Genomic DNA, 25,233 nt, shown 5'->3' on the forward strand with positions numbered 1-25,233 from the left:
TTTTTATTTAACACAGCTCAAGGTACATTGTACATAAATAACTATGGCAGTTCAGCTCAGCATAGCCGCTATGGTTTACATCAGTTTCATTTGCCATGCATACCCAAATTTGACATCTTTTGGAGCTTTTATGGACCAGGCACTTTTCCTTCCCCCATATCTTATCATATCATATTGGTTATCCCCTGCATCACCCAGTGAGAACAGGTGCGATGTTTGAGGCCTCATGTGCCCACTTGCTGGGATCCAGGGTCCCCATATTGTCTCCCATTTCTTAGGACACCCCCGGCTCTGATACACCACCCTCTCTGCCCCTTGACACCAGTCCAGGTCTGACTCCCACTGCTGCACCGTTGGGGGGGCTGGGTACCCCAGAGTCTCAATGTTTTGCTTGGCCACCCCAAATGCAAGCATCGCCCATATCCTACCATATCTGGGTATTGGCTCTTCCTCTGCTATGTGTAGTAGAATCCAATTTCCAGTTACCTGATGCTGGTACCCCACGGTTTGTTTGACTCATGTTGTGACCTCTGCCCAAAAGGTCTGTATCACCAAGCATGCCCAGAGGGGAGACTGTTTTTGTGCAGAAAGGGACACCTTCCTGCACAAAACAATCTTTAATGGCGATTTGCTCCTTCTATGTGTGCTGCAGAATGCGTTTGATTTTGGGGCTGCCTCAGGTTTCTCGTAAATCTGGGACAGCATCAAAATTCAATGGGTGTTACTGTGGAATGCCCACAGCACCACCCATTCCATGTCCCTTACACACAAAGAGCTGTGTGTTAAAGGACCGTATTTACAAGGTGGCGTTAAAACACAAAAGTGGCTTATCACTGCCTTGTAAATACGACGCAGTGCACAGTGCTCAAAAATTGATGCTCCTGTGGCACTAGGGGCTTGTAAATATGCACCTTGGATGTTCCAAGTAACTATGGGTTCTATAAGGGATGGTGTCCCAATGTTGTTGGTGGATCTTAGATTCGTCTAATAATTAGGTAATCATCACATGAGTACAGGATATGTTTAAGAAATCAGTTATTCGAGGACTATCATAAAGCATCACAATATTTATAAATATGCATTCCAGTACAGTTCACACATAAGCCATAACCAGTGCACAGTTTGCGTAGTCTCTCTGCACCTTGGGTTATTCCCAGGGCTATTAAGGACGAAATGCCTACCTTTGGAAACACTTTTGCTTGAGAGAAACCCAATGTCTTTTGGCCTTTAAAAACAGTTTTTTAACGACTTTGTTTCTTAGTGGCACCCTTGGTAGTGGGTGGTGGGTGATGCATTGTAGCTGTATGAAAACTGGTGCTATCTGGAAACCTTCTTAACCCAATTGCTGCCTACACGGCCAGCAGGACCGTTCTTTGAGCTAAATGGTTGCTCCTGAAATATGTGGTGATTTGTGGGAACAAGTGCAACCCTCAGCAAAGCCATTTCAGCGTTTGATCCTTCTGAAGTCAGCAAACTAATGTTCATGAATGTGGTTAATAGCAGCACCTCTATTTACAGCACTTAGAAGTGGCTCAACAGTGGTAATCACTGCCATATAAAAATAAGGTATTATTTTCATTACACTTAGAGATCCATAAATGGTTGGCAGGCGGCTTTGTTAGATTTTCGAGTCTTTTTTTAATCTTTTTATAGCTTATGTAGAAGAGGCAGCATTTTAGATTTGGATCTGCAAAATCTAACATGGCAGTGCTCAAAGGGGTCATTTGTTCTCCTCTGTTTTACAACCTATTACTATCCCTTGTCAAGGATTACCATGTGCACCGGTATAAAGAAAGGATGTACATTTCACGGGAACATTGCTCAATTTGATACAGATGAGCTCAAACTCCTGCCTCCACACTGCTCGGAGTCCTCCTAGTGGCAAATGCCCTAACATTGCTAAAAAAAAAGTCAAACATTAGTAACCGGAAAAAGACAACAACTAATTATAGACATTATGTGTACAAAGTGCAGCATTTTAAATAAACATGCCATATAAAATGTACCTATTTCTGTAGAAAAATAAAAATAGCTTACAAACAACTACATTATTCCAACGTACCACGTATCACGGACACACATTCGTATTTTACTAGTATGAAAGTGTTAGTAAGAAAAGTAAATATTGACCTGCCATCTAATTTACATGGCAAAATAGACTCTCTGGCGTCTCATGCTCTAAAAACATTTGCATATGCTGTAGATCTACTTACAAAGAAACATGGCAGTTACAAAAACACAAAAAAAGAAACACTGCATCGCACTGTGCTGTTGACTTAGTCCCTCCTCTATGGACCTGTTGAGTATAGTATTAAACAAAGGGTTATTTATTCAGTTTTTAAAAACTCACTAAAGCTCATGAGCATCTTTAATTCGCAAGAAAACAGAATGGACAGCTACTGACATGGATCCCTTAGTTTTTACCCAGAATCCTGCCCTAAATCCTCCTTTTTCCAACCCAGTGAGGTGTATCCACCTAAATGGGGCACAGGTAGAAAGATGGGTAGTGATAGGGGCAAGAAGCACAGAGGGCCATTGGCAAATGTACAAAGACAGTTTCTTGTTCGGCAGCTACTAATGGCATCATCGCATGGTTCTGGATTCTGACTTTTTTCTTTATGCCCATTTTCTCGTTTAGAACTATATTGGTCCCTGTCACGGCAGCTAGGTATTTTCAACCACTGCCTGGACAACTGCATCAGGTTCTCTAACACAGTATGGCCAACGAGCAAAGACTCCCACAATCTACTTCCCAGATTGGTGAAGGCTCTATTGCTCACTCACATAGCATGAATGGTACTGCATTTCCATGAACCTCCATTTTGTCTTTCTGCTGCTCTTAAATTAAAAAGAAAAGGCACATTCAGGGTTCACTTTTGACAGTACTAGTACCCTTAGACAAGAGAATCTCATGCGAATTGGAAAACAGGAGTAGTTGTCACTCACTTTACTATTAGGCTAGAGAAATATTTTTGAAGGCTTCTTTGCTCTAGAACAAACCTTTATCCTTAATACATGCCAAACAAACCAACTAATTACACTATGATAGCCCCCAAAGGCAACTCAGTATGAGTATTGGCTTTAAAGACATCTACACTCAATCACTCTGTCTCAAAGCACTATGACTGGATGCATTGTAAGATGCTGATGTGTTTGATGTAATTACAGATCAACGGAAAATATACCAGTTGCACACATTTCCACAAACTAGCTATATGTAACTGTTTAGCTAAGAAAACATTCTATATTCTCCTAATCTACACCACTTATGGCTCCGAAACATTGTTTAGTAGCACTGAGACTCCAATTGACACTGCAGGGAATGCTCTTTGGGGAAGCAATTTCAGTCAATCAGTCACTTGGTATTTACAGCTATAAACACCACAGAAAGAGACACCTAAGCACAGATAGAGCAATGGTGAAAATGAAAAGGATTTCAGGGCCGTTCCGAATGGCAAGTGTTGGATATTTCTTGTGTACTGTCACAGTTACAATCGTAGTACACTTGCAAGCAGTGCCCTGTTGATGTTTAGGCTCAAATGTCGCATTGATTCATGGTACAACCTCAGGAAACCTTTATATATGAGAATAGCTTTGGTGTATCATCGTCCAGTATTTCTCCAATATCCAGAATGTTCAGAATTGACTTCAGATCACTACTTTTTAGGTTCCCTTTGACGTATAGGACAGCTCCAACTTGACTTTTGCTATAAAAGGATTGTAAGAACACAAGTTATATTTAAAAAAAGTCTGAGCAGTTGGCGAGGAACATATATACTTAATGAGAGTTATAATAAACTAAAGTACTAGCATGATAGGCATTTATGCGACTTTGATAATTTAATAACTTGATGAATTCCAAGTTAGTAAATTGAAATAGATTAATTGCATTTTGAAAAATGATTATTTTAACAAATGGTCGAATAGTCACTCAAGACGATGACCTGAAGAAAAATAAACGGTTAAAAAAGGATGGATGAAAGAAACCTCATCAGTTGAGGTATCGAAACAAAGCTTGAGGGGGGATAGGTTGGAGAATTGAAATAAAAAGGTAAACAATTGAAAAAATGTTTGCAGTATAATAAATTGTAAAGATATTGGGACTCATTCCCAAAGGTAAAATTACCTACGTGTGTACATTTACCCTTACAAATGTCTACCTTCTAAATTGGGGGGTAGAACCAAAGTTACAACAACCATAAAGGACACAAAACAGTAGAAAATGCACTGCAGCTCAGAGTAGAAGTACGTTCAGCAGCTCACATGGCCAAACACTTGTTCTGTAACTTCATATCACAGAAAATGGAGGCAGGGACTTAAAACAAAACCTCATAGGAAATAATGTTACATTGATTATTTATTTATTAATCTTTATTATTAATCTTTTTTAGCTCTTAAATATAGAAATATATGTATTTAACATTAAAACATTATAAATAAATACACAAATATATTATTAATATTATATATTATTTTATGGTAAACTATTTTAATAAATATTTTAATTAAAAATAAATGTAACTAGTGTTTGAAAACATAAATAAATACATTTAAATAAATTCTATACATCCCTTTTTGTAAAGTTTAAAACATAATAAGTAGATACAAATGTTCCACTCCTGGTGGGATTTCTTTGTAAATAAATCTTTTAATTTAATACATTTACAAAATGAATTAAATATTTATTTGAAAATGATTATATTTATATAAGAGAATGTAAAGGATTACTAAGATTGGGAATTGCTATCAGGTCCTCTGACAAAGAAAGTAATGCGCTTTCTAAAGAAATGTACTTGAATGACGGTTGAACCAATTGAGTAACCTAGATTGTTACACAAAGGTAAATAGCAGTGAGGTACTGGCACCCCGTAATAAATATTGGGATTTAATAGCAAATGGCGAGATTGTGGTCTCATTGAGTGTGAGGAGGATAAATACTTGAAGTGTAAACATCCTACCATACCTATTCTACAGGGAGTGCAGAATTATTAGGCAAATGAGTATTTTGACCACATCATCCTCTTTATGCATGTTGTCTTACTCCAAGCTGTATAGGCTCGAAAGCCTACTACCAATTAAGCATATTAGGTGATGTGCATCTCTGTAATGAGAAGGGGTGTGGTCTAATGACATCAACACCCTATATCAGGTGTGCATAATTATTAGGCAACTTCCTTTCCTTTGGCAAAATGGGTCAAAAGAAGGACTTGACAGGCTCAGAAAAGTCAAAAATAGTGAGATATCTTGCAGAGGGATGCAGCACTCTTAAAATTGCAAAGCTTCTGAAGCGTGATCATCGAACAATCAAGCGTTTCATTCAAAATAGTCAACAGGGTCGCAAGAAGCGTGTGGAAAAACCAAGGCGCAAAAAATCTGCCCATGAACTGAGAAAAGTCAAGCGTGCAGCTGCCACGATGCCACTTGCCACCAGTTTGGCCATATTTCAGAGCTGCAACATCACTGGAGTGCCCAAAAGCACAAGGTGTGCAATACTCAGAGACATGGCCAAGGTAAGAAAGGCTGAAAGACGACCACCACTGAACAAGACACACAAGCTGAAACGTCAAGACTGGGCCAAGAAATATCTCAAGACTGATTTTTCTAAGGTTTTATGGACTGATGAAATGAGAGTGAGTCTTGATGGGCCAGATGGATGGGCCCGTGGCTGGATTGGTAAAGGGCAGAGAGCTCCAGTCCGACTCAGACGCCAGCAAGGTGGAGGTGGAGTACTGGTTTGGGCTGGTATCATCAAAGATGAGCTTGTGGGGCCTTTTCGGGTTGAGGATGGAGTCAAGCTCAACTCCCAGTCCTACTGCCAGTTCCTGGAAGACACCTTCTTCAAGCAGTGGTACAGGAAGAAGTCTGCATCCTTCAAGAAAAACATGGTTTTCATGCAGGACAATGCTCCATCACACGCGTCCAAGTACTCCACAGCGTGGCTGGCAAGAAAGGGTATAAAAGAAGGAAATCTAATGACATGGCCTCCTTGTTCACCTGATCTGAACCCCATTGAGAACCTGTGGTCCATCATCAAATGTGAGATTTACAAGGAGGGAAAACAGTACACCTCTCTGAACAGTGTCTGGGAGGCTGTGGTTGCTGCTGCACGCAATGTTGATGGTGAACAGATCAAAACACTGACAGAATCCATGGATGGCAGGCTTTTGAGTGTCCTTGCAAAGAAAGGTGGCTATATTGGTCACTGATTTGTTTTTGTTTTGTTTTTGAATGTCAGAAATGTATATTTGTGAATGTTGAGATGTTATATTGGTTTCACTGGTAATAATAAATAATTGAAATGGGTATATATTTTTTTTTCTTAAGTTGCCTAATAATTATGCACAGTAATAGTCACCTGCACCCACAGATATCCCCCTAACATAGCTAAAACTAAAAACAAACTAAAAACTACTTCCAAAAATATTCAGCTTTGATATTAATGAGTTTTTTGGGTTCATTGAGAACATGGTTGTTGTTCAATAATAAAATTAATCCTCAAAAATACAACTTGCCTAATAATTCTGCACTCCCTGTATATCTTCTACCCAAAACACATAAGGATCAACAGAATCCTCTGGGGAAGCCTATTGTTTCACCCAGAGAAAGCTTGTCACAAAATACTTCGGAGTACATAGATTTTTTCCATAGACCATTTATTACTGCATTTCCCCCACACATCAAAGATAGCGGAGATTTCCTCAAGGCGACTTGACTTGATTGCTCTATCAGTATTAGCAAGAAAATATGAGATAGTGAAACCAATGTTGCATGTATAGTGAATTGAGGCATTACTCTGGCACTTACTTTTTGCCTCTGAGTGGGTCTTCTGCTGTTTATTCATCAGTGGCTCTGTTCCCCAGTGAACTACTCGCTTCTGTGGTGGGATTATAGAGCAGAGTGTTCTTTTTTGGCTGAGTAGAACATCAAGAGGTGGCATTTTAGCTAGCCTGAGCTCTAACTGTTCTTCCTACTCACTTCTCAGCCTATTTAATGAGTGCTGCAGCATGGATGCCCTGCTAAAGCACACAAGGAGTGCCAAAAACTTGAGTGTCTGCACCCGTCCATACCTGGCTTGCATCCAGAAACAGCCACAATGGCAGGTCTAGTCTAGTTTTAGCGTCTTATAGCTGCTTGTCGATTGATGAACTTTGGGCACTGAAACCTTCTAAAGTTGGCTCTAGGAGGCATCTCCTGGAGGATGGCAAGTTTATGGTATAAGTATGTCATATAAGTACGCCATATTGTGTATGGTATAAGTCAGTTTTGCTGTCTGATTTGGTATATGTCTGTTTTGCCATTAATTTAATCTTCTTCTGTACTGTTAATTGATTTGCTCATCAAGAATAGCCTTTAGGTACTAACCACTGGATACTCAGAATAGCAGGCAGTAACATCAATCTATTTTTAAAGCAGCATTGGTAAACGCTTTTTCTATCACACAGTTGCTTGAGTATGCCAATCAAGATGCCTGAACCAATGCTATGGCAAGAGTCAGGTCTGGATATTTGTCATGGAATAGCTTGTGAACTTGCCGTATACTGAAGGGATCGGATTGGTTAAAAACTGAGGGGCTGCTGCGGTGATTCATCGGGATTTTAAGTCTAGTTAGTATCCTCTCTCTAATTTGAGAGATGCTGAAGGCATGGGCTTCTGTATTTCACTTGCTCCTCAATTCACCTTTTCAGGGATTTTTGTGTACGGCCCTCCTGGTCCGACCACTGATTTCCTGGAATCATGGGACGATGAACTGAGTACTATGACTGATAAGTATTCTAAAATGACTGTGCTTGCCGATTTTAATCTATAGGTGGATATGTCCATAGTTAATGCTGGAAGGGCCTTGGTTGAAACCCGTCTGGCTCTTAATCTATCCCAATTTGTTAAGTTTCCCACTTATTGAAGTGGCCACATGTTTGACCCTATTTTTTCTAATCGGCCTTTATGCATTCCTTTATTGCATTCCTCTCCTTCTTATGGTATGATCCCGTTTAATTGAGAGGCAGTGACAACAAATTTTGTATCTACCACCCATGGCCTAAATGAAGTGAAGCTCTGGAGTAAAATGAAGGAAGCCAATATGCACTTATTTGGTGCATCCTCCTAAAAGGGTTTCTTGAGGAATATGGATGAGGATGCTATGGTATTCAATAAGTGGCTGCTGGGATCAGTTTATTCTCTTGTTCCCACCAAGGTAACTCACTGTAAATCCAGTGGCCCTGCGGACCCCTGGCTTTCAACTGTGCTCTGGGCTACAAAATAAACTGTGCAAACAACGTGAGAGACAGTAGCACCAGAAGTATAGTTCTGCGGGAAAAAGTCAGATATAAATAAACTATAAAGAATAACATAAGGTCATAAATATTACCAAATGTTCCCTCTACACGTCCATCCTGATTTGACGCTGTAAATAATTAATCCATTGACATTTTTCAAAATCATAAAAGCTTATTTGCATCCTTTATCTTGAAACCCCCTCCCATTAAGACCTTGAATACTTGGTGTGAGCAACTCCCGTTCTTTTTTGAAGATAAGATTTTTGAAATTTATGATGCTTGGTCATGCCTGTTTGTGGCAGAGATCAATGGCAAACTGTGGACCATGGTATTAAATCAACTGGCACCTTTAGCTAAATAAGTTTGGGCCTATCTCTTTGATGGATATCTGTTTGGCATTATAGATCACCTTTTGTTCAGGCACACCTTTGGATCCTGTGCCGCCATCTTTTTTTTTGCGTTGTTCGCTACATCTATTTCTCCAGTGCTTATTGTGTTTCTCAATCATTTCAAGGGAACAGCATCTGTTCCTGCATGCTGGAAAAGGGCTAAATTAATCCCACTGTTAAGAAAGTAGTCTTGGAATCCAAACCTTCTTTCCATCTACAAGCCTATTTCACTGTTATCTTTGGTTACAAAAATTGTAGAAGTGGTTAACACCCAATTATCCGAATATTTAGAAACTAGCAGGGTTCTCCATCTCATCCAGTCTGACCTCATCATAGCATGGAAATGGCCGTCCTTGAAGTGTCTAAGACCATTGCTTTTTCACTGGATGAGGGGAAGAGTGTCCATCATGTGTTCTTGCAGAGGATTGCAAATATAGGCATTGGGGGTTCAGGGTGGCTTTAACTTAAGACTCACCTTGAGGGTAGAATATAAGAGATCTGGCTAGCACCTCAATCTTCATCATTGAAGACACTTACCTCTGGAGTATCACAGGGCTGTTCCTTAAGCTCCACCCTGGTAAATGTTTACCTGGCTTCACTTGCCACTCTAATTAAATCTCATGGGGTGGCAACAATATCATGTACAGATGACACACAATTGCTTCTCACCTTTTATCATTTGACCTCCCATAAAATCCTGTTTGCTTCATGTCTGTTGGATTTTTTAAGCTGGATGTAGAAAGGTTTCCTCCTATGCAACACAGACAAAACTGAGATTCTCCCGCTCGGTAAAGGCATCTAGACCAATCATAATAGGTCTCAGGATTTCCATACTCTTCCCCCTTCCCCTGGCCATGACAGATAAGAATTTGGAAGTAAGAAATGAAGAATCGTTATCTATGGAGACACAGATAATCTCAGCATCCAGCACATATTTTGGTCTGCTCTGTTTGGTTAGGAAATTCCTGGACTTGTTTCCTGTCAAGTCCTGCAGGGCAGTGGTCCATTCTCTGATCCCACAGAGGGTTGATTACTCTAGTTGCCTGTATATTGGGGTGCCCAACTATAAGATCAGGCAACTTAAGGCAGTCCAAAACGTGACAGCCGGGTTTATTTTGGACCTATCAAGGAGGGTTTCAGTTTCTCCTTATCTGCAGGACCTGCCCTTGTTACCCATTAAGAAAAAGGGTCTTGTTCAAAGCCTTAATGCCTTAATTTTCTTCCATCAAGGCTTTTTCAGCCAAGGCCTTAGCTCTTATATCAGGAGAATTTTTCATTATACTCCTGCTAGAGTTCTTTGATCTGCCTCAGCTCTGTTTGCGAAGATTGCAAAGGCTTGTTTGCCCAGATCTGGAGGTCACTCCTTTCAGTGTTGGCATTTAAGGCATGGAACAAACTTCCACTCTCTTTGTGAACTATTCAGTGTGAAGCTTGCTTAAGGAAAGATCTAAAAACACATCTCTTTTCATATTACCTATTGTGAGTGGCTGATCTGATTCATGCAGAGCGGCCCCGGGACACTCCTTTGGAGAGGCTTTATGCTTTTTAAATTGGTACATTCATTAATTCAATATAAAAGATATTACATGGAAAAGTGACTTGGTTCCTCCTACATTGGATGTTAGTAACCTATAAACTAGCATTAAACATGACCTTGACATTATTGAATGTAGCCTTTTTCTGAGGGTAAAGTTAGTATTTTACCTATATTATACTACGATGTTAGTCAAAATGATTGACTTTTGTCAATCTAACAATTGTTTGTGTTCAAGAAAGTTTAGTACAGACAAATCCATGGTAGAGCGATAGGGACCTGCTTTGCATCCAGCTATGCTATTCCATTCCTTGGCTGGTGGGAGGAGCAGCTTGTTAGAAACCTGGAGTTGTACTGTAAACATGTTTTACTCTGGATTTGTTATGTAGACAATCATTTTGTTATTTGGAGAGGTTCACAACGACTGGCTAAAACATTTGTGGAGAGGTTAAATGATAATAAGTTGAACCTACATTTAACTCTTAACATCAGCATAAAGAAAGTGGATTCTCTTGACCTCGAGATCCATTTACTTTGCAACTCTGTATCAGTCTCTTCAGAAAACGTGTGGCTGCCAACTTGATGCTACATGCCTAGTCACCTACCCGCTCTTATACACAGTATCCATAATGATGAACGTTTTTTGTGCCAGACACAACAGTAGCACTGATCAAGATACGAGAAAGAAAAATCCAGCTTGTTGGCATGTTTTAAGAAAAGAAGTAGGTAATCTGAAAAAACATAGCAAGCCATAGTAACAAACGTGGATAAGGTGTCCAGGCAAGATCTGCTTAATGCACCTATGGCTTTTCTAAGTACCAACGTTGTGGATAAGTATGTTGGATATAACATCATGTACAATGACAAAGCTAATAACATCTGGGCAATTTTGAGGAAACACTGAAAGATTTTTTTAAAAGAGAAGACAGTGGCCAATTTCACTGGGGAATATCCCAACATCACATTTAGACACAGCCAATATTGAAAGATACCTGAACACAAATGCCGCTACAGAGTACAAACCAGCAGTGAAAAACATCATCCAACACATTAAGAGGCTTCTTGGTGTGGGTGCTGCAAGTTTTGTACGAATAGATGACACATTTCCACCCAGCAAATTTCTGTCTTGCAATACCACCTGTTAGAAATAGGGGTTTTGTTTGACAGTCCGGTTACCCCCTGTCCAAACAAGGACCCGCACTCGAGTCAGAGCAAAGGAGAAACACACCTGATTAACCCCCACTCACTTCCTTGGTAGCTTGGCACAAGCAAGTAGGCTTAACTCAGAAGCAATGAGTAAACTATTTGTACCAACACATACTGTAATACAGTGAAAACACTACAAAATGGACACCACATCCAGTTACATAAATATGTTCTATTTATCTAAATCAAATAAGACCAAAACAACAAAAATGCAACATACACAAGTTAAAATATGAATTTTTAAAAGAATAAGAGTTTTACTCCATAGAAAACAATGGAAACTATAATTTTGCACAACGTACTTGGTTTATATCAACAATAAAGCTGCACAGGCGAGCGTGTGAAGGAAAAGTCAGAGATGCGTTGATTCCTTACTGAGAAGTGAGGCCGTGCGTCGTTTCTTCTCTGGTCAGGTCAGCGATGAGCCATTTTTCTCTCTCGCCAGAACACGATGCGTCGATTTCTGGACATGGCATCTCGGATCCATGCAGGTCTACGATGACGACGATGCGTGGAAAATCCAGCCACAGTGTTAGAAAACCATGCTGCGTTGAGTTCACGTCATTATCAGCAGACACAAGGGGGTGTTGCACGTTGATTATCCAGATGCGATGCATTGATCTCCCAGCCGCGATGCAGCTGGAGGGTCGATTTTAGCTGCGAAGCCTGCAGCACGTCATTTATCAGCTGCGTTGTAAATGGTGCATCGAAAATTTCCCCGCAAAGCATTCTGAGCGTGAATTTTCAGCTCTTGTTCTGCCAACTTCACCTTTCAAGGGCCCAAGGACTGGATAGGACACCACTTGGCATGGCAGGTGTCTCAGCAGAGAGTCTAAGTGCTGGCAGAGGAAGTCTTTGATTGCGCTGATACTTCAAAATAGGAGGCAAGCTCAGTTCAAGACCTTGGAGATTCTTCACAAGCAGGGATATACAACAAAGTCCAGTCTTTGTCCCCTTTTACACACAGAAGCAGCAATTGCAGGATAGCCCAACAAAGCACAGCCACATGCAGGGTCAGAACTACTCAGCTCTTTAGCTCTTCTCCTTGGCAGAGGTTCCTCTTGAATTCAGAAGTGATCCAATTTTCAGGGGTTTTGGGTCCGATACTTATACCTGTTTCTGCCTTTGAAATAGGCATACTTCAAAGAAAATGCTCTGTTGTTCACAAGATGCTGCCTTGCCCAGGCCTGGTCCCAGACATACACCAGGGGGTTGGAGACTACATTGTGAGAGGGCAGGCACAGCCCATTCAGGTGTAAGTGACCACTCCTCTCTCCACTCTATCAAAGGTGGCTCATCAGGATATGCAGGCTACACCCCAGCTCTCTTTGTCTCATCATCTAGAGGGGATTCACAAACAGCCCAACTGTCAAACTGACCCAGACAAGGAATCCACAAACAGGCAGAGTCACAGAATGGTTTTAGCAAGAAAATACCTACTTTCTAAAAGTGGCATTTTCAACCTAACTATCTAAAAACCATCTTCACTAAAATATGTGTTTTAAATTGTGAGTTCGGGGACCTCAAACTCCATACTTCTATCTGCTCTCAAAATGAATCTACACTTTAATAATATTTGAAGGCAGCCCCCATGTTAACCTATGAGAGAGATAGGCCTTGCAACAGTGAAGACTGAATTTAGCAGTATTTCACTGTTAGGACATGTAACACACATTAGTATATGTCCCACCTTTAACATACACTGCACCCTGCCCATGGGGCTACCTAGGGCCTACTGTAGGTGTGTCTTACATATATGAAAAGGGAAGATTTAGGCCTGGAAAGTGGGTACACTTCCCAAGTCGAATTGGCAGTTTAAAACTGCAGACACTGCAGTGGCAGGTCTGAGCCATGTTTACAGGTCTACTAATGTGGGTGGCACAGTGCTTCAGACCCACTAGTAGCATTTGATTTACAGGCCCTGGGCACCTCTAGTCCGCTCTACTAGGGACTTACTAGTATATCAAATATGTCAATCAGGGATAGCCAATTACACATACATTTCACATAGGAACAATTGCACTTTACCACTGGTTAGCAGTGCCCAGAGTATCAAAAACAGCAAAAACAGACTCCAGCACATATCAACAACCTGGGAAGCAGAGGAAAAAAGTTAAGGAAGACCACGCCAAGGATGTCAAGTCTAACACCACCTTTACAGTATATGTTTTGAAATGACCATGTGACAAGCTATACGTTGGCATTACAATTCACCAGATGAAAACTTGTATTCCTCAACATATGCAAGCTTTTACTAATCTAACTATGACAAACAGCAACTTGTTGCCAGGCTTTTCAACCTGGTACATTTGTCAGGAGTGCTTTATTTCAGTTTGTGCCATTTTTCAGGTGACACCTAATTTGAGAAGCAAAGTATGAACACTTAAACTACATAGATAGAGTCCAGGACATTGTTGAATTGAACACACTGACACAGAAGGGTTTTAATTATAATGAACAATTGGCAGTACATCTAGGTTAATTCCTATCTACTGGTCAATCTTGCTTGTTTAATATCAGGAATCAATTTTATTCGATCTTATCAATTTTTACATTTAAGAGTGTTTTTATTTTATTTTTTATTGCAGATGACCATGAAGCTGATCTAGATGATTGTAAGTGGGCATTTGTTAGAAATTGCACGGTGTTTCCAACAGAATTTGTTTTGCGCTATAATTGGGGGTAATTTTCATAGATGAGCGCAAGAAGGTATCACTTAAGACTAAGGCCCTCATTATGACCCTGGAGGCTAATCCTGCTTACTGCCACGCTGACTGCCGCCAACTTACCACGGCGGCAGGTATCCGTTCACCATATTATAACGCACACACACCAATCCGACAAAATTCGTCCACAGACACAAATCCGCCAGCCCAAAGGTCAGTGATAAAGTGGTGGTATCAAAACCCACACCGTTACGCCAACAGAACAACGCCCACCACATTATGAATCACAAATCACCACTGCGGACATTCAACGGTGGTAAACCATTGGCGGTACAGTCCGCCGTGCTCACAATGGACACCCACAGACAAAACATCACCACACTGGACGATGCAAACAACACACACCTGACACCCATACACACACCACACACTATAAAACACACACACACATTACCCACAACCCTTTACGATTACAAATCATTGGCACGAGACTGACAGCAGGACCACTGACACAACTACAAACACACACCACATACACCCATACATCCCTCACACACCCCACTTCACACACCACAACACATTACCCAACACACCCTCACCAACACACATCACTTAACACTCATGGCACCACAAAGGCATCCCCGTTTCACTGAGGAGGAGTTAAGGGTCATGGTGGAGGAAATTGTCAGGGTAGAGCCACAGCTATTTGGAGCACTGGTGCAGCAAATATCAATAGCCAGGAAGATGGAGCTATGGTGGAGAATCGTGGACAGGGTCAATGCTGTGGGACAGCACCCCAGAACAAGGGACGAAATCAGGAAGAGGTGGAACGACCTACGTCCATAGCAGCAAGACACCAGCTCGCTATCCAGAGGACTGGCGGTGGACCCCCACCTCTTCCCCCACAACTCACAGGAAGGGAGGAGCAGGTCTTGGCAATACTGCATCCTGAGGGCCTGGCCGGAGGAGGACTGAACTCAGGTAAGTCAACTCTCTACTACTATCATCCCCTTACCTGCATGCCATCACATACCCTCACTCCCATCACTCCACTACATCCCACACACTCCACCATCACATCTCTTTAATCCCAATGCCAAGCTCTGCATGCTGTACCAATGCATGGACACCCCTCACAGCCCTGCATGGACACTCATCACTAAAACATGCACAGCATAGAGAACTAACAATCCCACCATACACCAACATACACAAGTAAAAGCTGGCAGGGCAACACCAACCATAGAGGGGAAGCCAGGGATGTACAATATGCCATACACATTTACCATTACACATCATTTACATCCCCACAGGTACCCCAGCCAATGTCACTGGAGAGGAGATGCCAGCCCTATCCAGTCCCCCAACTGAAGAGACCCACAGTGATGACAGTAACTCTGGTCTTCAGGATCTGGATGATCTACCTGGCCCATCAATATAAACCACTGGAAAGCCGGTTACCCAAGCCCAGTCACAGACCACCACAGAGCCTCCTCATCAGGAAACAGCACCACAGCACCCACCCAGCATCCCCAAACCTGTGTCCCCGGGACAGGTCAGTCATCAGTGTGCCCACCTGTACAGGGACCCCAGGCCACACCTCGCACACAAAACAACCAGGGACCTGGGGTCAGTGGCAGTGGGCACACGCTACAGGGGACAGAGGGAGAGGCCAACAGGGACACAGGGAGGACTGTTGTGCACCAGGGGGAGGACAGGACCAGGGAACTGACTCTCCAGGAGGCACTCTCTGAGATCCCGGGAGCCTATCAACATTCTCAGGACCCGACGGGCCAGATCCTAGACAATGTGCAGGAGAACAGGCGGCTGCAGGAGGGAAAGTAGCAGAGGATCAGGGGGAATTGCAGGCCATCAACAACACTCTGATCTCCATAGCAGAGGAGCTGGCAGACATGACCAACATTATGAGGGAGGCAGTGTCACATCAGCGGGCCCCTGCCACTAGCCAGTCATCTGAACAGCCTTCCACTTCTGCTGCCGCTAGTGGCCAGGAGGCCCCACCACAGGACCCACAGCCAGCCAGCACCCCTACCCCTGCAGAAGGTGAACCACCCCGCAGATCGAGACAGAAGCCAGAGACACTTGCCAAGACCCCCGCCAGGAAATGAGACTCTCCTGATTGTCCCCCTTGTGTCCCACTCAGTCACCCTGTCCACCTTGAACTGCCATTGCTCCCCTTCCTATGTCCCCTTGGACAATGCACCTGTGCTACGAACAGACTGAAACAATACCCTGGACTTTTCTCCATCATCACCCCATCCCATTGCACTTCCCCCTCTATATATTAGCACTATAATAAACAGCCTTGGATAAAAATCGATTTCGAGTATGTCATGTATTTCAAATATGTATTGATTGAAACAGATACAACCATTGCAAATGAACTGTACATAGAATGAGCATAGAATCAAGGAACTGTAGCTGGCTGTTGTGATCACACCAGGGTTATTTGTCAAATCACCAACATCTGCAAAATGAATAGCCAGAGGTAACAGTAAGTGGGCATAGAAGTGGGAACTACCAGCATGTCAATGCCACACAGAATACAACCAAAGTCATAGAAATGTAAAGTTGCACTGTCTCACCTGTGTGTCACTGGAAGTACTGATGGATTACAGATGTTCTGTTGCCCACATCCTCATCCTCTGACTCCTCATTCTCACTGTCTACAGGGTCCACTGCTGCCAGAGGGGCATCTCCAGTCTCCTCCTCCTGCAGAAAAGGGACATGGCGTCTGAGGGCCAGGTTGTGCAACATGCAGCATGCCACCACTATCTGGCAGAGCTTCTTGGATGAGTAGCACAGGGATCCACATGTTAAATGGAGGCACCGGAACCTGGCCTTCAGGAGGCAAAGGTCCTTTCAGTTTTCCTTCTGGTTCACCTATGTGCCTCATTATAACATTCTTCTGCCCTTGTCCTGGCATTTCTCACAGGGGTCAGCAGCAATGATAGGTTTGGGTAACGAGTCACCTGCAAATATTGAGGGACAACATTTAGCCACACACTATCACAAGTGGCAAACACCTAAGGCATACAACAACATATACTGGGTGGGAACCAGGGCTCACCTATTAGCCACACCCTGTGCCTCTGTAGTTGGGCCATCACATTTGAGATGCTGCTATTCCTTATGACAAAGGCATCATGCACTGACCCAGGATACTTGGCATCGACGTGGGAGATATACTGGTCCACCAAGCACACCATCTACACATTCATAGAGTGGAAACTTTTACGATTCCTGAACACTTGTTCATTCTGGCCGGGGGGGGACATATGCAATATGTGTTCCATTAATCGCCCCTATTATATTGGGAATATGTCCCATTGCATATAACCCGGCCTTCACAGTGGCCAAATCCTCAACCTGGGGAAATGCAATGTAGCTGCACATGTGTTTTATGAGGGCAGACAACACTCTTGTCAGCACTATTGTGAACATTGGCTGTGACATTCCTGCCTCCAAGCCCACTGTCACTTTGAATGAACCAGTTGCCAGGAAATGGAGATCTGATAGCACTTGCAGAAGAGGGGGATCCCAGTGGGATAACGGATAGCAAATATCAGATCATGCTCCAATTGGGTGCACAGCTCTGTGATTGGGGCCCTGTCCAGTCTATAGGTGAGGGTAATGTGCCTGTCCTCCAGTGTAGCCAAGTCCACCGGGGGTCTGTACACAGGGGTATGTCTCCATCTCCTATTCATCTGCAGCGGTAGTTACCTAAGGGACAAAAGAGTGAGGAGGCTGTCACAAACTGAACAATGGAGCCACAACAGTAGTCCACAATCTGTAAACATGTTATGGGACAGTGTGATTTGTCAAGTATGTGCCTATTTATCCTGTGACGCAGCATTATTCCATAGTCCTGCCCCACCCTGAAATGGTGTCCCCCTGTCCTGTGTGGAGGGACAGGTGAAAGTGAGGTAATGCCGCTGAAGTTGTGCACCGTGGCGGGAGGCAGTTGGGAATCGCCGTGTTATTCCTCATTGGTTAATATTAGGCCCGATGGGGTACAGTGGCCAATGCTGATCTACGGAGGAGGTGATGGTATGCACCGCCGCGGACGTGACCGCCATTTCCTATCAGATTCCTCACTTGTTTCCTGACCTTCCATAGGAGAGAACCTACACTGCATGTGCTGCTGTGACTTGTGTCTGGAACCTACCTTGGCCTGTGTGACCGGGAAAAGGGCCCCAACCTTCACTCCAGAGGAGTTGGAGAGACTGGTGGATGGGGTCCTACCCCAGTAAGGACTGCTGTATGGGCCTCCAGACCAACAGGTGAGTACACTGTGGGCACGATGCATGTGGCATGAATGCATGGAGGTGTTTGTGAAAGCATCGTGTAAGGGGAGAGGTATGTCCTCTTGGGTGGGTACACGTTGAGTGCTGGACTATCTGTGTGCCAATAGTGATGGAAACAGGCATGGTGGGTCATTCGTGTTACAGGCTGGACTGTTTATCTAATGGTGTTATTCTGTCTGTATTGCCTCTGCAGGTCAGCGCCCATCAAAAGAAGGGTATATGTTGTGCCATCGCCAAGGAGGTGCGGACCCTGGGGGTCTATGGCAGGCGGAGCACCCACTGTCACAAACAGTGGGAGGACCTGAGACAATGGGCACTGAAGACTGCGGAGGCCCATCTGGGGATGGCCTTCCAACGAGGAAGGGGTGCCCATCAAACACTGACCACCCTAATGGCCCGCATAGTGGTGGTGGCCTATCCAGAGATGGATGGGCGCTTGAGGGCAACACAGCAGCCACAAGGGGGTGAGTACAGTGGCCATCATTGAAGGAAACACCTGTAGGGGTGGTATTCGGGTGGTGGGTGTGGGTCAGTGGGTGCCCCTAGGCCAGGCCAGACATAGCAGTGTAGGTCCGCTGGTGGCTAAGGGTCTGAAGGGGAAATACTGCCTACCTAGCTTGTTAGCATTCACTACTGGTCAAGGCTGAGTGGGTCCCAGGTGTGCTGCAGTTGGCGGTGTGTGCTCCTCCTCAAGCCTTGGTGGCTAGCAATATCACTGGTAGTGCAATCCATAGTGCATAGGCCTGTTCCCTGTGTGTGAGAGTGCTGTGTACGCCAACAGTGGTGTTGATGAAGTCATTGACCCAGTGTATCCCCTTCTTGTTTTGTCATCCTGTCCATGTGTGCATTAGCATCGTCTGGCAGAGAAGCAGAGGCACCAGTGTCGGAGGGAGCTGCATCCCACAGGACCCAGGTGGCAGAGTCCACCGACGCTGAGGGCACCAGTGGGACGGAGGGCGATGGGAGCACCATAGCGGAGACTGGAGGGGACAATAAAGACTCTTATACCTCCTCCGATGGGAGCTCCCTGGTGGTGGCGGAGATCTCTGTGACCACCCCAGCTACAGCCACCACCCCTGTATCAGAACCACCCTCCCAGCAGCCCCTTCAGTGAGTTGCCCGTGCCCGCTCACCCAGGAGGGTGCGCATCTCCTTCGCCCCAGGCACCTCAGGCCCTGCCCCAGTGAGCCCTGCTGCCCTGAGTGAGGAGGCTATTGACCTCCTGAGATCAATCTCTGTAGGGTAATCAACCATTGTGAATGCCATCCAGGGGCTGGCAGCCCAGATTCAGCAATCTAATGCATTCCTGTAGGGCATTCACAGAGGATTGGCGGCCCAACAGAGATCGATCCAGGCTCTGGCCTCCTCTCTCATGGCAGCCATTGTCCCTGTTTCAACCGTCCCCCCTCCAACTTCCACTTCCCATTCTCCTCAAACCCAACCCATCCCAAACACACAGCTAGACGAGCATGCACACAAAACAATACCCAAGAATGTCACAGGCAAACACAAGCACCACACTTCATTCCACAGGCACTCACACAAACACCATTCAGTTGCAGACACAACAACATCCACTATTTCCACTGTCTCCCCCTTCTTCTTCTCCTCCATCTCCCACCCAGTTACGTCCACACTCACACCTGCATGTACTACATTATCATCCACTACCTGCATCATCAGCACACCAAGCAGAACACACACCTCACTGGCAGACACCTCCACAACATCCATGCACACGTCACCTGTGTTCTCTCCCACCGTGTCTGTCCCCCACTCCTAAAGTACACAAACGCAAGCACTCAGACACCCAACAGCCATCCACCTCACAACAGCATACAACCCATACACCTGAACCCAGATCCAGCAGACCAACACCTCCAATCACCACTCCCTCATCCTCCACTCCCATCACTTCTTCCTCTTCCCATCCCAATGTCCCTAAAAGGTTTTTCCTTTCCCAGATTGACCTCTTCCCTTCCCCTCCCCCCGTCCTGCACGTATGGCCAGGTATCAAGGACCCAGCTAAGCACCTCAGCCAAACAGTCCACGGGCCCAGTTTCAGCAGCACCTACTTGTGGTGGAAATTATTCCATGCCACAAATACTGAAGGGGAAGGAGCCTGCATGAGCCAGCAAGAAGGGGAAGGAGCCTGCACCAGCCTGCATCAGCCAGCAAGAAGGGGAAGGAGCCCACACCAGCCAGGAAGAAGGGGAAGGAGCCTGCACAAGCAGCTGTCACAGAGCCCCTAAAGCCAGCCATGGTTGTGCAGCCATCAGTGAGTGCAGGGGCTGAGCAGGAGCCTTCCACAACCACCACCACAGTGCAGCCCTCGGAGGGTGCAGGGGCTGAGCAGGAGCCTCCCACAACCACCACCACAGTGCAGCCATCGGAGGGTGCAGGGCCTGAGCAGGAGCCTCCCACAACTGCCACCACACTGTAGCCATCGGAGGGTGCAGGGGCTGAGCAGGAGCCTCCCACAACCACCACCACAGTGCAGCCATCAGAGGGTGCATTGGCTGAGCAGGAGCCTCCCACAACCACCACCACAGTGCAGCAGTCACCACCTGTGGACGCCATATGATCCAGCCTCCATGGGCTGCTGTGCAGCCTGCCACCACCAGAACTAGTGGCCAAGACATCCACTCGAGAGACTGTGGCATTGCACTCCCCAGGACAAAGCAATGGGCGTGTTGGCCCCTCCAGAAACAGTGGGCAAGTAACCCACTCCAGAGACTGTAGTTATGCACTCCCAAGGACCAAGCACAGGGCATGTTGCCCCCTCCAGAAAGGGTGGGCAAGTCACCCACTCCAGAGACTGTGGCCCATCACTCCCCAGGACCAAGCACAGGGCATGTTGCCTCCTCCAGAACCAGTGGGCAAGTCACCCACTCCAGAGACTGTGGCTCATCACTCCCCAGGACCAAACGCAGGGCATGTTGCACCCTCCAGAACCAGTTGTCTTGTTTCCGCATCCACCTGAGGTGCCCCCCATCCCCCTGAGGTGCCTGCCTATTTTACAACTTAGGCCCCTGCAGTTTTCTCTCCGTATTGGTGCAGGGATTGAGTGGGGCCTTGGACCTTGCCCTGTGGCCATGTGGCCCCTGTGAACTGTGGACTGGGCAGTGTCCCTTTTTTGTACATTTGTACATATCTGTTGCATTGCCACATTGACTTATTATTTTTGATGTTGATCTTATTACAATCACTTTCGTCAATTCCTGTTGTCCTTGCAATATTCAGGCAATTTTCGGGGATAAATTGTTGTCTTGTGCAGCTGGTTGTGTATATGGTGTGTGTGTGTGGGGTGTGTGTTGTGCATGTGGGTGTCACTCTGGTTTTCCTCCCTCCCTGGTGTGCTAGGCGGCTGTATTCACTGTCGTCGTCTTCACCCGCGTTGGTGTTCGTGTGGAGCATAACGTAGAAGATCATCGGAAAGACTTGCAGTTCTGGTTCCATGACGGCGTGGTTCTTCCCTGTGTCTCAAATGGAGTGTCCTTTGACTTCTGAGCTCTGTTTCCACCAGGCTTTTGATGTGGTTGGTACTAACCCCAGAAAAGGTGGTGGTTTGGCATGTTATAATATGATGGGTGGAACTTTGTCTTCCGCCTGGTGACTGTTGTTTCCGCCCTAGCGGTCGGTGTGGTACATTGGCCATCTTTCGGAGATACCAACGCCATGGTGATAGTTTGGCGGTACTTACCGCCAGCCTGTTGGTAGTATTACTGTCACTTTATCACCAACCGCCTGGGTCGTAATGAGGGCCTAAATCTCCTATCAAGGTTTGCACTAGCAGCAGGGTAATTGTCTATCAAAAGCCACTTGGGCCTAATAGAGCTTTAGCTGGATTCTCCCAAAGAACATTAAGTCCTAGCTGTCTGTCAACTCGGGCCTGAATCAACTTTAAAGTCAATCTAATAGATTGTTCATGGGTTCCTAGTACCAATCATATGTTGTTGCCATCACACCTGACAATTTAGAAGTGGACATGTTACTGAATGTGATCAATCAAAGTTTTACCAGAGTTTGATTTGCTGTACGCCCACTTGAGCATGATTTAGTACTCGACATTGCCACTGATAGGAAACTTTCTGCAATGATATTTGAATACAAGATTTCGTCTTGTATGTGAGCTTAGATGGAACATTAACAAACAGGATATTTGACATTGCACTTTTTTAGTATTATTAATTTGAGCTTTGCCCCAGTTTGGTTTGGGTATTCCCACATGGACTTGAATTTTTAGTCGATACAGATACTTTTATGAAACTATGCACAGTGATGTCTGGCCATGAGGTTGTGATGATCAATGAGCTTATATAGAACATTAACATATGTATTATCAGTTTATGATCATTGTTTATAAACACTAAGAACACATTTCAGTAATGTGCACCTGGAAACTTGCACTTTGTATATTTTAAGGAAGTTGGTCATTTAGGTTTACACTTTGCACTTTAAATGGGACTCTTGCATTTGCACTCGTTACCTCTGAACAAGGCTTGTTGTAGCTGAAATGCATGAGGTACACATGGTGGATTTGATGACTCAGCAATAAACAACAGTAAACAAGACTAAATCACAGCACCTATGAGTGCATCTCTTTCCTGCTGGTCACAGCATTTGGAGGAGCTGAAGTAAATAGTAAGGAGTCCTACACCTGAGAACACAGAGGTGTGGTAATGATACTGTACTCTGAGTTAAAATAACAACAGAAATTCACAAAAAAACATAATTTCCGTGAAATGGTGAAACTACTAGTTTTTTAAATCCAGGGAAACCAAACTTTGCTCTAGCTTCACTACTTCACAAAATACATATGTATACTATTTCTATTTTCGTTGTAGATTTTAGTCCTCTTGCTGCATAAAGTGGGAGTAAATGGATATACAGAGGAGCAGGTTAAACTCCACGGTGGAGTAAAATGCAAAACAAAAACCCTGTGCCTTAATGGTTTGATGTTAGTCAAAATAGATTCCACTTTCACCTTAAAAATCAGAAGTATAAGTAAAGCATAAGCATAAAAGAGTTGGTATCACATCAGGGGTAATGATGGAGTACTCTTGAGCTTTCCATGTTGAGCAAATTCAATTATTACAGTAGGTTACAGACGATTTGTGTTAACTCAAACAAATGGTGTGAAGCAATACATGAAATTATTTTTGTAGGCCACCAAACTCTTTGTGTAGTTTCAATAAACGTGTAATACTCACCTTATATCAGGGTATTCATGTGCAAGTGAAGCAACCACGAGTTTGATAGCATCTATGTCCTGGAGATTGACGATTTCTGCCAATTTGGGGATAGCATCATTTAAATATCTTGCCTGAGATCCCTGAAATATATTAAAAAACAGAAAAACAATCAGCAACAAAATATTTGAGTAAAAGATATAAAATCAATTTAGAAGTGTACCTCTTTGTTATGATTCCTTTGTATTTTTACATTTTGTAATTTCAGTTGTAATTTTTTATTTATAAAGTGTAATTTGACTAAAAACGTATTGCTTAGTGACACAAGAACCATAAAATTACGAATTCATTATCTAGCATTCCAAGACTTAAGTGCAGAGTAAATAAGAATTTCACTTTTAGCCCAAATTTGAGGGACACACCTTGTTGACGTGACTGAGTAGATTATTAATACAACTTGATTAAAACGGGATTTAGAAATTTACAGAATAACCGTCCAAAATTTGAAATCACTCATAGGTTTTGGCAGGGGAAATTTGCTGTGTAACATAGATCAGTGATGTCAAGTACAAGTCTGACAAGTCGGATTAGATTAGTGTTAGATTTCATGGATGTTGCAACTAACATACAGTAGAAGAAAATAGAAATGTAATTAATCAACAAAAGAAGCCAAAAGAGGAAACTGCTGCAGCAGTACTTTTTAGGTTTGGCATTAGCCAGGACCTTTGATTTAAAAAAAATGTATATAATATACTCATATAAAGGGAATTTCAGCCATCTGTATTCATCCGTTGGTCTGTTGTTGTGTCATGCACATTTTGCTACCGCCCACTACATGCTTAGAACATGGGGCAGTGGCTTAGCCCTTTTCAGCCAGTGGATAGTTTCACTTTGAGTGACTGCATTTTGGCCTTTCACAAGAAGCACATCTTTACTAAAGATAGTTCCCTTCAGTGACAGTCTTTTTGTCCATGATGAGCAAAGGGCACAATCCAGCCTTATATGTTCCTGTCTTCCGCTAATGGTGTTGTAACTTTCTTTTGGTGTGGCCTTTATCTGCCTGATGCTTTTTCACAGCATACTAAAATATGTCCATTTGAAACTGTTCTTCGTGAAGCTAGTTTTTTAGGGTGTGCTCAGTGAAATGCATTTAAAACTGCACTCCTGTATGCCATGGTGCTGCATATTTTAATTGAGGACTACAGTTATATCTGTAAAATAATTTAGTCTACATGTCCTGCTTGCTTGCATTCTAGCTAGCATTTAGTGCATGTGTATGTGGTTATATTTATAAGCCAATTAAGCTTGCATGGCTTTCTAGTGTGCTTCCAGTGTCCTGTTTATTTGAAATTTAAATATTATATTACTAATTTTAGCTCTAGGTATCTATCTTTGCAACCATATTTTTCTATCTATATACCTTTGCAACTCTGTTTGTTTATCTACCTTTGTAAATCTATCTATCTATCTATCTATCTATCTATCTATCTATCTATCTATCTATCTATCTATCTATCTATCTCTCTGCGCAAAACACGATCTATCAATACAACACTAGCTATCGATCTATACAACCCTCTCTGTCTTTTCAAGTCACTCTATATGTCTTTATAAGCCTCTCTGTCCTTGCAAGTCTCTCTATCTG

At 43.8% G+C, this 25,233-nt stretch overlaps 1 protein-coding gene across 1 annotated transcript in view; it reads right to left on the reverse strand.

Annotated features, from left to right (window-relative positions):
* Nucleotides 1-1,025: 1,025 nt before the first annotated feature.
* The window catches only part of LOC138259506 (tumor necrosis factor alpha-induced protein 2-like), a 197,207-nt gene continuing 172,999 nt past the window's right edge, over nucleotides 1,026-25,233 (reverse strand). Inside the window, exons 11-12 of the mRNA XM_069207293.1 lie at nucleotides 23,610-23,731; nucleotides 1,026-3,707 (exon numbers count right to left, since the gene is read on the reverse strand). Coding sequence (XP_069063394.1) covers nucleotides 3,566-3,707; nucleotides 23,610-23,731 — 264 coding nt within the window. The 3' untranslated portion in view covers nucleotides 1,026-3,565. The remainder of the gene's footprint in view (nucleotides 3,708-23,609; nucleotides 23,732-25,233) is intronic.

Source organism: Pleurodeles waltl, chromosome 9 (genome assembly GCF_031143425.1).
Source record: "Pleurodeles waltl isolate 20211129_DDA chromosome 9, aPleWal1.hap1.20221129, whole genome shotgun sequence".
Classification (NCBI taxonomy): Eukaryota; Metazoa; Chordata; class Amphibia; order Caudata; family Salamandridae; genus Pleurodeles; species Pleurodeles waltl.